Here is a 14,002-nt window from a genome sequence, read left to right as displayed (position 1 = left end):
TTAATATTATCCAACACAGGCCCATTAAAATGAAATGGATCACGTCTGTGCTGCAGTAATGATAGTCTCTAATTCTTTTGGGTGTTATGTATCTGAAAGTCCCTTTGTTTTTACCTGTTTTTACAACAACAACAACAACAACAAAAAAGTTTTGGAGCATTAGTGAGAAAACTCTCAAATGTCCCTGATTGTGTTGGTTTCATTATTCTGAAACCAACTTTTCCAAAAGTCAGAGTTTGGTCTCAGATATCTTTTCAAAGATAATATAGATAAACAAAACTAAAAATGGGTGAAATGTTTCAATCAGAATTTCAGTCCCGTGCCTCAAATTTACCTGAAAGACATCTCTTTCAAGATGCAAACTTACAGGTATTAAATATATCCTTTATTGGGCATTTCAGCTGATGTTAGAGCTTTACAGGGCAATATTCAGGACTTGGGGTGGGCAGGTAGTGCAGATCTTTACTCCTTTTGTTTCTTTTCTACTTTGCAGCATTTATCGCTTGTTCTCCTCAGACAGAAAGCGCGTTGAGACTGCACTGGAAGCCTGTAGTCTTCCATCTGCCAGGGTAAGCAATAAAACCTCCTCAGTTCTGATATGAAGTGTTGGCTTGCTCTCCACTGTTGTGCCATCCGACCAATCCACTGTCAGATTTAGCACTGACTTTTCAAATGTCAGCTGGCTTGTATTTGGGCCCCTTGGTACATGACGGCCACTCCAGCATTCAGAAATGACTTGGCAGATCTTTCCCTTCCTCTGTGTGTCCAGCTCGCATGCTCTTGCTAGATGCTGGCTGCCATTACACTGAACAGTCTTAGGTTACAAAAGATGTCAAAACATTGGCAAGAGAATTAGATATCCCAGGGAAATGTATTCAGCGAGCTTGAATATCATGTCATGTGCCTAAACAAGACGGGAAGTCCTCCTTTTTGAAGCTTCCACAAAGCAGCTGAAAAGACTTCTTCTGTTGAGACACAAGAGGGAGTTGCTACAGCTGTGCAACCCTAAACGTGCTCACTCAAAAGACTTTCTCTTTTCAATGGGACATGCTCCCATAAGCAAACTTAGGTTGATGCAAAACGAGAAGTATGAATATGTATCTGAATATTCTCCTTTGAATTTACTTCCTAGCTGGAAAATGTGGAGAAAAGAACATTATTATTTTTTTAGCTTGGTGTAAAGCACCACATGTTTCAGTACAAAAATGTTATGTTCTTCAGGGAAGCCTTTTCATTTAAATTGGATATATATTGCTGGGGCAGAGCCAGCTTGCCCTGAAGCTGCATCCCACTCAGGAAAGCAAAATATACATATCATGCAACAAGAGGCACTCTCTTGAATATTAGCAAGTTTCCGCAATGTTGACATTCAGAGCATTTTTGAAACATTGCCAAGTGATTTTTAAACAACAGAAATCCAGTTAGCTATCCATAGACTCATTAGACCCTTCGGTGTAAAAGTGGTCAGGCAAATGAAAATCAGTGATGTGGACATTGCAGTCATTGGGCTTACGTGTCTTAATTTCTGGGGTCAGAACATGGAGTCAGAGGTTGCAGGTGTGCCAGAAAAGGGAGTCATTGCACCTGAATCCTTAAAGAACCACCCAGACCATCAGCACCTATAGGGCCAGAGCCCAGACCCTCACAGGTACAGTCTCCTGAACCTGATGCCTCTCACCACACATCCCTGGTTCAGCACTGCAGGAAGTGCAGCAGGAGGGAGGCTATGGGATGCAGGAAGAGTGTGCATCCCCAGACCAGAGGGCTGACCTTGGAGTTCTCTACAGGGAAGTGAAGGATGGAGGAGATAGTCTCGAGAAGGCCATGAAGACCTTCGTGGGGCCAATTATATCAACAACATTTTACAGAGTTTTATATTTTTGCATGCCACTTCAATATCCGAGTGCTGCGCAGTTTGTGGGGTTCCAGGAGCTTACCCAGGGTTCATGTTTTCTTCAGAATGAGGCACAGGGGAGACAGTGGTGTCTTTATGATATATGGTTTATTTACACATATATACAACCTGAGCCTACAATGCAGGGGTTCACAGTATTAATGATACAAGAAGGTCTTGCTTCTCCCATAGCTACAGCCTTGAATTCCAACAGAAATCAGGCATCACTCTTTCTCTCTGAGGCTTCAGCTTGCTTCTTTTCCACTTCTAGTTTCTAGCTTACACCACTCAACTCTCAACTCTGGGCTTGTGTTTTTCTGCTTACCAGCGAATTGAAGGAGGAAGCCTGCCCATTTGCTACCTTGCACAGAGCCCCTTCCTTTCTTGCCTTAGTGGCCCATCACCCAGGCTATCAGCTCATCAAGAAGCTAGCCTGACTATTCCAAGAATTAGAAGGGGCCCCAAGCATTACAGCCTAACCACACACAAAACCCCCCTCATAACAATATCATAGGTAGAGTGTGCTTTACTGATGACTTTCTGAGTTGCAGGGGATTGAAGTAGTTTTATCTTTTTTTACACTTTATCATGTTGATAAATCTAGAGTGACTCAAATGTAATAGCCTTCTGGAGAGCCACTGATAGAGAGTTCCAGAGCTGTGGGGCCAACACAGAGAAAGCATAGGCTTGCCAACTTTCCATCCCTCGTGACCATCTTCTGGATAGGAAGGAACTAGGAAGCATGGGCAAAAAGGCAGCAGGGAGTATACATAAGTCTCTTTGTACAGATGGTGACTGCTAAACGGGGAGGGGGGGCAACATGGCTTTATGAAACTCACAGAGCAATTGAGCAATTTGTTGGATTAATCCTGCAGAATGTAAGTTCAGCAGATCTCATGTGTTTGTTTTAGTTTTTTAAAAATTGTAAAGTGCCTTTGGGTGCCTTAGCAGACAGACAAGATATAAACACAACCAACCATGCACCCATTTTCATCACAAAGCCCACAATTTATATTTGAAGTGGCTTTACACTTATTAGTGATTTTATGCTCACGACTGAAAAACAAATTAATATAGCAGTAATGGTTTAAGAAGTAGTTGTTTTATAAGCATCATACTTTGCAGTGTCATTTATAGACTCTTTGAAGCAGTGCATGTCCAAGGGAAAAGACAGTGCTGTCCCCATCAACGGCTGTAAAAGGTAGGGGAGCAAGTAGGGGGAAGAATTAATAAGCTGTATGAAGAGAAGAAGTTGCCCTCTGGGAACCAGAGAGTAATAAATAAGCAATATATAATTGATGTTTAAACTGGCTTCTCACTAGAGAAGCTTTTTCAGCTGCTAATTGTGGTTGTATAGTTTGTGAGAACTAAGAAAGAAAATCAGGGCACTCAGTTCTTTGTTTTATAGATAGGAAAATGGATTTAGAAATTAAGCCATGAGCTACATAATTGTATGGGGTAGGTCAACAACAGAAATGGGGTAACATTTAAATAGGGGAACATTTAACTCTATTTTGTCAAGTGTATTCAATAAGTTTCTGTCTTGCCATGTTAATCTATTGCCGTAGAGGTCACTTAGCACCTTACTTTAAATCAGAGGTCCCTAACCTAAGAGATTGTTGTGGGCATCACAAAATACCTGTTTCACAGATGAATAATTGCTGACACTCAGGGGTCCCCATCTGCCCACTACCCTCCTGAAAAGGCAACAGGGAAAGGCTACAGACAAGCTAAACCCTCCCCCAAAAGCAGACAGCAAGCTCCAGAACAGGCCACACACACACACCTGCAAAAAAATAAATGCACAAAACACCACACAGACACTTGATCTTTCCCTCATTCCTCAGATTTACCAGGCAGAACCAATGCCTCTCTTATTTTTATTTTCCTTTCCTTTTTCCTTTCTTTTTTCCTTTCCCTTTCCCTTTCCTTTGCTTTCCAGAATGCCTCAGGGTCTCACATGGGACCCTGAGGATAGTGAGGGAAGAGTGTGGTGTGGCTCAGTCGCTGCACTTTGCTTTGCAGCCAGCCTAGTACCACCCAAGTTAAAAAAACCAACACACACACAAATCCCTCCGTTTAAAAGAGAGGGGACGGAGGACTTTGATGGGCACCAAAGTGCATGTCTGTGGACTCAGCATCATGGACCCCTTTTAATATACACCACAGGAAAACAAAAATACTAAAATATACACAAGTGCAACCACAGCAGGTTAAAAGCCGAAGCAAAATGCAATCAAAAAGTTTCCCAAAGTGGCATGAAATGCCTAAGTGAACCATTTCCCCCTTTCCCCCCCAAACCCACCAAACTATTATGGAGAGGGAGTCCTGCCAATGAGGAGGCTCTGTCTGTCGTTGTAGCCAACCATGTCACATCTGAAGGTGCCAGGTGGGTGGATGCAAGGGAGGTGGGTTCCCAAGTCAGATTTTAAAGCTGGGTGTGTTCATTATGAGAGAAGGAAATCTTTCCACTAGAATCATAGAGCTGCTAGAGATTTTGGAGGTCATCTGGCCCAATCTCTGGCTCTGTGCAGGATCTGTCGATTGTAGAAACATCATCTCTGACAGATGCCTCCATCCCAGATTGTTTGGAGTGGTGTAGATCAAAAATCAGTTCGGAACTGTCCTGAGAAACAAATGGTTAGCCAGTGGAGTTTGTTAAGAGCTGGTGAGGTGTGCTCATTCCTGCTTCTGTTGGTTAGAAGCTTTTCAGCTGTATTCTGAACCACTTGAAGTTTCTAAACATCCTTCATCAGCAACCCAGCATATAACATATTGTGGCAATCTAACCTGGGTATGGAGACAGGTGGATTCAAGTGGTTTCCAGAAGAGTTTGCTGGATTTTCCTATCATCACCACTCCAGAAACTGAGAAGCTGCAGGAAAAGTATTTCTGGAGAGGGAGGGAGGGAGGAGGAGGAAGAAGAGGAAAAGAATAAAAAGGAAAACTAACAGCATGCCCCTCAATAGGCACTTCCGGTTGCCTTGGCAACTGTATGAAAAAGCAGAATAAATAATGGCAGTGATTTTCTCTGTCAGTGTCTGCAATATTTAAACAAAATAGACTTGTTTCTGATTTACAGAACACTTTTGTACATCTGATCGGCACCATTTATATTTACTTTGGCTTTGTTATTTGTTGTGGACCACTCATAATAATGTAAACAAAGCACCATCCAACTCCCTGTGTTTGTGTATTGAACTTTTTTTAAAAAACCCAACAACAATTCCTGCTTCTTTATTGTGCTGTTTGCATCATTTTAAAGAAGCTATTCAATAAACTACAGCAAAAGTTATTTAATCTTCAGTGTTTAATAGTTCACAAGTGGTTTTCTAGTCACCTTCCATAACCAAGGAAGAATTAAAGGTTTGGATACCCCCAAGGTTGACAAGATAAAACAGAGCTAAGAACAAATCATATACACACATACGTCAAATGATGCCACTCGAAGCAGAGAAATTGAGTGTTAGATATAATACATCCAGATTTTCCTGGACATTAGCAGGATTCCAAAGGCGGAATTGATGTCTGGGGTGAATTTCTGAAAGGCAGCGCTTTGTCCTGGATCTTAGGCAAGTCAGTCGAAAAATTGTGATTGCTGCAAGTGCAGTTTTTTCATGGGGTAGAAGATGGGTGATATGTAGTATTTGGGAAAGAATGGATAAAGGGACCGTCTGCATAGAAGAAGGATATGGAGTAGCTCTGCCCACATATGCAAACACTCAATGAAGCACTGGAAAAGTGTACTAGCAGGCAAAATTATCAGGGTCAGTACCTTCTCTGGTGTTGTACTGATGTAAAGACCTAGTGATGGTGTCATTCAGTCTGAGCAACTCAGTTTTACCTATTTTCTTTGAATTACCCTTTGCAGAATGAGTCAATTCCTCAAGAAGACTTCACTCCTGAAATATACAGAGAATTTCTGAGCAACTTTTGTCCTCGACCTGAAATCGACCACATCTTCCAAGAGCTGTAAGGAATTACGGAAACCTTCACATTTTGTTTTCTGCTCATTTATTGTTTATTTTTGCTCCCAGTGGCAAAGGGCGTGTTCTGCCAGCCCCAGAATCATGCACACATGCGGCCCAGTGAGCAAAAACACACACACAAGAAGACCACAACAAGCCCACCTCTCTGGAGGATCCTGAGCTCTCATGAGCAATGAGGCTTGGGAAAGTTGCTGCAGGGAGGAGAAGAGAGGAAACTTTCCATGAATTTCTTTAGGTTATCAAAGTCCTTGTATTGCAAAAGTGCCTCTGCTTGCTGTTATTTCTGTTGTTACCGTATTTTTCGCTCCATAGGGCGCACCAGACCGTAGGGCGCAACTAGTTTTTAGGGGGGGGGGATAAAGAAAAAAAAATATTTCCCCGCCCAGCCCCAAAGAGCAAAGAAGCCAAGACAGCGAGCGGGATGGATCTTGCTCGCTGTCTTGGCTTCGTTTTTAGCCGCGGGGCTGGGGAAGCCCGAGCTTCCCCCGACCCCAGCCCCTAGAACAGGCTGCTATTCGCAAGCCTTTGGAGCCCAGCGGGAACTCCCGCCGGGCTCCGAAGGCTTGCGGATAGCTGCCTGAAGCCCGGGGAGTGCAGCGGGAGTTGGCACTGCGCTCCCTGGGCTTCAGGCTGCAGGCCGCAATCCGCAAGCCTTTGGAGCGCTCCGAAGGCTTGGGGATAGCTGCCTGAAGCCTGGAGAGTGAGAGGGGTCGGCGCGCACCGACCCCTCTCACTCTCCATGCTTCAGCGAAAGCTTGCATTCGCTCCATAGGATGCTCACACATTTCCCCTTCATTTTTGGAGGGGGAAAAGTGCGTCCTATAGAGCGAAAAATATGGTCGTTATTATTTATTCCATTTATTTCCTGCCCTTCCTCTCGGTGGAATCCAGGACAGCTGCAATCTTCTTTTCCCAACAGCATGTTGATACTGCTTCTAAAGCACTCTTCCTTCCCACCACTTAACCATGGGATGCAGAGACCTGGTGTGCACTGCTGGGATGTTCCATCATCCTAATGCAAATCTGAGTTTAGCCTGCAGGCATAAACCTGTGGGGGTAGCTGTTCTGTGTGATTTGTGGAGTGCCTTGCTCTTGATGTGCTAGGATGAATCACACGCAGGGAGAGAGACAGGGTCAAGTGGAGGAAATGGATGTCAGTATGAGGACACTTCAGTCCTCAGGCAAATTATCCCAGTTGATGCTGGCCAAGCAACAGGGAAGCATCACTGCATATCAGCAAATGCTCAATTTAGCAAAGGGCTGGAGCTTATAGATGACCAAATTCTCATATTTTTAAAAGTGTCTTCACCTGTACTTGGCATCTCTTTTTACCTATATTTATGTGTAAAATAAGGGACGCTGGTGGCGCTGTGGGTTGAACCACACAGGCCTAGGACTTCCTGATCAGAAGGTCGGCGGTTCGAATCCCCATGACGGGGTGAGCTCCCGTTGCTCTGTCCCTGCTTCTGCCAACCTAGCAGTTCAAAAGCACACCAGTGCAAGTGGATAAATAGGTATCGCTGCAGCGGGAAGGTAAACAGCATTTCCGTGTGCTGCTCTGGTTTGCCAGAAACGGTTTAGTCATGCTGGCCACATGACCCGGAAGCTGTACGCCGGCTCCCTCGGCCAATAAAGCGAGATGAGCGCCGCAACCCCAGAGTCGGTCCTGACTGGACCTAATGGTCAGGGGTCCCTTTACCTTTATGTGCAAAATATCTGCCACACTTGCTACACATTTAGCTGAGCAAGCTTGTATAAACCTGGGTGAAATAGTAAACATCAGCCTGGAAGACTGTGCTAGATCGAGCGATGCATGTAGCGTCAAGCTGTATGTCAAGTGCTGGTGCCAGATGTAAATTCGGCTCTCGGGATGAAATGTTTGGACCAGTGTGGGAGTCTTCTGTTTCTGGTGCTCTTTCAACTGGCCCTTCAGTGCTTCAATAAAGCTTCAGGTATGGCCACCAGCTCCAGCCCTTTCCAGTGCTGCTTCACTTGGGCTTGTGGATGCTTATTTTCCAGGTGAAATAGGAGGGTCCAGCGAGCAGTTACTGCTTTGGTCACATTTGTGGATTGGGGAAGTGGTGGCAGGGAATCACTTGTGAGATCAGCTGCCTTGGTACTGCTAAGGCTCATCACAGTGGACCCTCATCCCACCTCTCTTCATGTCTTCTGTCTTTAAGGCTGGAGTCAGAAGAGCAATGAAAGTTAACCCTTGGCCTATGTTCTGTTTTACTTCTGATCTTAATGCATGGGTTGGGGGTTGGAGCTCAAGTGGGTTGTCCATCTACTAATTGATTTCTTAATGCACACCTATTAATGAAATAACATGTTTCATGGGTGTTTAGCTGAAACCTGATAATTTCAGGAGGAATATTGCAAAATGGCAGTGGGGGGAAATAATGCACTTGGTAATCTTCCTTTTCTTTTCCTTTTTTCCATTTCAATTTTTTACAGTGGCGCCAAAGGCAGAGCGTATCTTACTGTTGACCAGATGATGGAATTTATAAACTTGAAGCAACGAGACCCACGGTTAAATGAAATTCTTTATCCACCCTTGAAGCAAGTACAGGTTCAGCAACTGATTGAGAAATATGAACCCAATAATAGTCTGGCTAAGAAAGGTCAGTCATTTTCATTATCTTCAATATTCGGCTGCAGATTTCAAACAATGAACAAATTGCAACAGAGAGATACACACTGGTTCAAATTTAATCATATTTCTGGCTGGATGACTGAAGATTTGACAGCCCTGAAGTAGTTAACATTTAAACACTTTCTTTGGAACTTCTGTGAAGGGTGGGGGCGGGCTAGTTTTCCTGCTGCTCTTCATTTCGTAGGGTAGATAATTCAGAGTGTGCAAACGTAATCACCAGGACAATAATTATTTACTTGAATTTGAAATTTGCAAAGTAAAATGAAAGCCATAAGAAAACACTGAACCGGAGCAAAATAATTTACTGCTTGATAATGCCAGTGGTGGAAGCAGCACAGCATTTCGTGTGCTGATAAGGTGTTTATGCTAAGTGGACTTCAGAATGGATAGATGCGCATTCTGTCATAATCGGGAATGATGCTTTTGGGAAATTCTTTAGTGATGTTACTAGCAAAGCTGGGCTTTTGGCCAAGATATACTCTTCAGTTCTGTTCAGATAAGCATTGCAACAGCCTGGAGACCATGTTATATTTATTGAGACTTCTTGCTTCATCCTCATTCAAGCATTTCACAGTCATACCAGTACAATATTTGAGAGCTATAAGGGACAAATAATAATAATAATAATAATAATAATAATAATAATAATAATAATAATAATAATAATATAATAATAATAATAATAATAATAATAATAATAATAATAATAATAATACTTCAATGTGGAGTTAGTGACATAGCACCCATTAGTTGAATCCTGCGGAAGCCTTGCACAAGGATTTTCACTTGGGCAATGAGGCTTTCCACCCTCTGTTCCCCCTGCCCATAATTTGCTTGGGGTGGGGTAGGGAGAACTGTGGGGGGAGGAGGAGGATTGTCTTGTCTGGCAAGCTGAAATGATTTTGCACAAGGAAGGTTCATCATAATGTGACTTTGAATTCCGCTCAGTAGGCTAATTCTGGGGGTTATTCATGCCTTTGACCTTTGAGACTGTCTTGATCAAGAATTAGTTGATTATAGAGCTAAATATGTGTGGCTTTGGGAAATATTTACCAGAAACTGGACATACTTTATTCAGCTTTGTAAAATTGCGTAAAAGGCATGCAAATATGCTGTTGTGTTTTTAAAAGGTAGACATTTGTTAAACATCATGTTAAGAAATATAGTTAATTGTAAAAGTGGCTGTTTAGAATATGAAATTCTAAAAAAATTGATCCTTATGTAAATGAGTTTCTTTAGGGCAGTTCACACACGTGTTCTCACATACTGGAAACTGTATAGATATTCAACTGCATTGTGTGAATGACAGTGCATGTGTTGACTTTCAGAGTCAATACAAGAAGTGTAGCCCTGCAATATATAAGATTATATCCAACCAAGTTCTTTTCTGAGTGGAACAGCTTCTGCCTCTGCAATGGTACTTCTACTACTTCTTCTCCTATCTCTGTATGTCCCCTAGATCTGCCCACTTCAAATTTACTTTGCTGATACCCCCAACCTTCCAGAGCAAATTCTTTTTTTTGGAGGGGGGAATTTAAGGGGCAGAGAGAGAGATTGTTGGATTCAACCCATAGATGATAAATTGTGGTTACTGCTGTACCACCTTGAATGCACTGAATTTTGAGCATCTTCAGAGTTACTATTTTTACATGGTTGTAATTCACTTGTGCATAGTTTATCTGTTAACGACTACTACTACTACTACCCCCCCAAAAAAAAAAACCCCAGTCTTGCAACATGAGGATTCTCCTGGATGATTAAGTGGTAACAGCCAAGGGCGTTTAACTATTTTGGCTGATGCACTACCTGTAGCCTTTTCTAGAGAGAGAATGCCTTCCCTCTCTCATTCATGTCCTAGTCCTTCCAAGTCTAGTTTTGCATAATGGGCAATATTAGTGGAATTGTGGGATCAGGATGCCATCAAGAAATACACGACCTAGAACCAGAGTGCCTCAAGATTTTGTCTCTCCCTCCACCCCGTCACAGACATCTTGTTGTGGCCTGAGTATTGTCTGAGGGGTAGGGGGCCTGTTATGAGTGGGGTGTTTGTATGCTTATAATGATCTGGAGAGCATACAGGTACTGATTCTTCTCTCTGTTCCTTCAGTGCAGTGCAGCTGCATACATTCCAGAGATTTCTTCTCTAAAGCTGACATTTTCTTACATCAAATGGCCATTTCACACACACACCGTATATTTGAGCTCTTATTTAAATACATTGAATTTTCCTTAAATCATCCAAGTTGTTTTTTGAAGTGCTTTTTTCTTTGTTTTTTTAAAGAAAGCAGAGATGAAAGTCATAAGAGAAATGCAAACTGTCAGTGATACATTTAATAAGAAAAAGCAATTACGATCCTGTCACCTCTCATTCAGCAATTGGAGAAAAGCCCCACTAGCATCTCAGTTCTTGTCTGGTCTGCGTAACACATTTAATATGGACAGTATTTCTCCCACCAGAACCGCTTCTTGATTTATTTATTTTCTGAGAATAGTCGCTTACAAATGTAATCCACAGTTTGAGCGTAGACACAAATGTATGCAAGGCACTACCTTCACACTCATATTGCCCGCATACAAATTAAACAGCAGCACATCTGCACTCAACTAGCAAAATATAAATCTGGAAAATATAAAGAAGAAAGTATACAGGAGCATTCAGAAAGCAGCTGGCTTGTTTGCCATAAATTTGCCTTTAAAAAAAAGTTTTCAAAAAGATAGTCTGCATGCAACCATTGCCGCCATTTTCCATTTTATGACAAGACTGTCTTGTCGCCAGTAGATGTGGGTGGGAGTACAGTTGCAGACAGTTATGTGCATGTGCGCGCACGCATACTGCCACAAGACTTTCAGAGCCTTTGTGATGACACCCACCGCTACACCAATCCATTTTCCTCACATTTCTCTGCACGATTCCTATGCCCAGGACTGACACACAAAAAACTGAACTTCAGGTTTTAGCCACCTCCCTACACAGCTGCCCAGGTTAGCTTGTGTCTAAGCAATGTTTCCATATTTGTCTGTATGGTCACCAGAGACCAAGGTTTGAGGTGAGAACAAAGCAGACCCAGGGAAGAGAGACGGAAGAAGGAGAGTTAGTTGAAGTCTGCTGACCTTTACAGGTCAGGTGGTGTTGCGACCTGGCAATGGCCACACCTGAGATCTGGCAGCTAACTGGGAAGGAATGCAGGCCTGCCTGCGGATTGGCCAGTGGCAGGCAGGCTTTGTTATGGGAATTCCTCAGAGAGTGGTCCCAGGTGGCCAATGGGCATGCTTGGGTCTGCTCCCAGGGGCAATAAATTGAGGCCTGCCCCAGCCTTCCTTCTCAGCTTTTCATCAGGCTGAAGTGGAATAAATGGCTTCACCCATTGCCTAGGCCAAACCATTGCCATCTCTAATCCGTTTTGGCCCATTTGAACCCAAACTACCGTATTTTTCCCTCTATAACACGCAGATTTTTTCTCCTAAAAAGTAAGGGGAAATGTCTGTGCATGTTATTGAGCGAATGTGTGGTCCCTGGAGCCGACTGGCGCGAGTGAAGGCAAAAATCAGGCAAATATCAAATTGTCCAGAGAAGGGAAGCCTTGAAAAAAGGAAGCTGCTGCTTTCCTGCATTCTGCCTCAGGGTCTTACTGCCCACCTCCTTCTGTTTCGTTACTGTGTTTGCTCAAACGGAACAAAGAGCAGAGAAAACCCCTCCCCTCCAGGCAAGCAGAGGGGGAAACAGAGCATCCTTCCTTCTAATTCCTCTCCGTGCTCCGGTGCTGCTGCTGCTGCGTCTAGGGACTCGCAGGCAACATGCAGGTGGGGGAGAGAGAGAGAGAAGAGAGAGAGGGGGGGTTGGCTTGGGTGGGTGGCTGGGGGAACTTTTGCCTTCCTTTCCTCCCTCCGGTAAAACCCCTCTCCTGCATTCTTAGCCAGCTGCTTCTCCACATACCCCTCTCAGTGCTCCTTGTCCCTTCTATGTTTTTCCTTCCCTCCCCACTTAAAACATGGTTACAAAGCACGGATCCACATGGATCCTCAGGATCTTTGCATTGGGTCACCCTAAATTCACCATCAGATCACATAGCAATGATCTGATGCAAAAACAGGGCTGCAATGGTGCAACGTGGTTACAAAGCATGGATTCACATGGATCCTCAGGATCTTTGCATTGGGTCACCCCAAATTCACCATCAGATCACATAGCATGTCCATGGCTACAGCCTGCACCAAAAAAATCACGCACCCACTGTTGCCTGGGGCTGCAATGGTACAAAAACGTGGTTACAAAGCATGGATCCACGTGGATCCTCAGGATCTTTGCCACCCCAAACTCACCATCAAATCACATGTCTGTGTCCACAGCATGAAGCACAAAAACGATACATCCACTGTTTCATTCAGAATTTTTTTTTCTTGTTTCCCTCCTCTAAAAACTATGTGTGTGTTATGGTCAGGTGTGTGTTATCGAGCGAAAAATACGGTATATGTTTCTGTCTTGTCTGGCGATTCATCACCAAGGGAGCGATGGGGTCATGGGGCCTTGGCATGCAATGGACAACACCCCTGTAGCATTCTTGCACACACACACACCTCTTCCACCTGTCCTCCAATTCCGGCAGGACCCGGCTAGAAGGGAGAGGGGTGTGCAGAAGCTTTATTGTCAGGGCAAAACACAACAAAAGGGTAAATGCTGCCACCACTCCCTTGTCCGGGGATAGCCCAGGAGAGTAACCCAAGGAAGAAGATTACTCTGCACTGTTACTGGCTGGCCCACCCCTCATTGCTTTACCACAATTGCAGACAGAAATTCAACAGGTCTGGTATGCAGCTAAGTGGTCAGGCTTTGGATTTATACTTCCCCCACAGAAGGCACACAGAACAAAACAGGAAAAATCCTTTCCCAAGATTTATTTTTAAAAAAACAAGATTAATCATACTTAAACGTAGGCACATCTCTTACAGGGTTCAAACATGAAAATAAAAAGTTTGTTTAACATCGCTAGCTAAACATACTCACAAATGAGAACAAAAGAAGACTTAGGATAGTTCAAAAGTTCTCGGCTGAATCCACTTTCCAAGATAACAGCCAGGAATTCTAACATCACAAAGAACACATATATGAATGGCGACTGCCAGCATGTTGGTAAGCCGGGCAGATGCTGCGCTTGCAGGCTCCATTCCAAACGATTTTATCCTTGAGAACCCACGTGTAATCGGACCCAAGGACTAATCAGTTCTTCTGATTAATTTAAAAATTAACAATGGTCACCTAGTAAGGAGATAACTCAGCTTGTGACAGCTGAAGCTTATTTGTTCTCAAGACCTTGGCATGAAAGGGTTCCTCCCAATCCCCCCCCCCCGATTCTCCTTCCTTTTTGTAATTAGGTTTGATAGCCCCATTCACATAAAGACAGCATCTTAGATATCAGGTGTTAAAACCCACAAATAACGGGAAAGTTTCCTTCCTGCAGATGCATGAGA

The 14,002-nt window shown here is 43.5% G+C and overlaps 1 protein-coding gene and 1 long non-coding RNA gene across 5 annotated transcripts in view; one reads left to right on the top strand and one right to left on the bottom strand.

Moving 5' to 3' along the window:
- Positions 1-14,002, top strand: part of PLCB1 (phospholipase C beta 1) — a 497,312-nt gene that overhangs the window by 305,449 nt on the left and 177,861 nt on the right. For all 3 annotated transcript variants that reach the window (XM_082215463.1, XM_082215464.1, XM_082215462.1), the window contains 3 exons: positions 494-569; positions 5,766-5,866; positions 8,338-8,504. In XM_082215463.1, coding sequence (XP_082071589.1) covers positions 494-569; positions 5,766-5,866; positions 8,338-8,504 — 344 coding nt within the window. The remainder of the gene's footprint in view (positions 1-493; positions 570-5,765; positions 5,867-8,337; positions 8,505-14,002) is intronic.
- LOC309528310 lies at positions 578-5,186 on the bottom strand. 2 transcript variants are annotated; one of them, XR_014217643.1, is made up of 3 exons: positions 5,016-5,186; positions 4,685-4,885; positions 578-965 (listed from the first exon to the last, which is right to left on the bottom strand). It is a non-coding gene; the product is annotated as an uncharacterized lncRNA (long non-coding RNA). The 2 variants fall into 2 exon arrangements; XR_014217644.1 differs by lacking the exon at positions 578-965 and adding an exon at positions 3,815-3,862.

The sequence above is a fragment of the Podarcis vaucheri genome, assembly GCF_965113315.1.
Source record: "Podarcis vaucheri genome assembly, chromosome: 3".
In the NCBI taxonomy this organism is placed as follows: domain Eukaryota; kingdom Metazoa; phylum Chordata; class Lepidosauria; order Squamata; family Lacertidae; genus Podarcis; species Podarcis vaucheri.
This window is presented reverse-complemented; position numbering and strand designations above follow the sequence as displayed.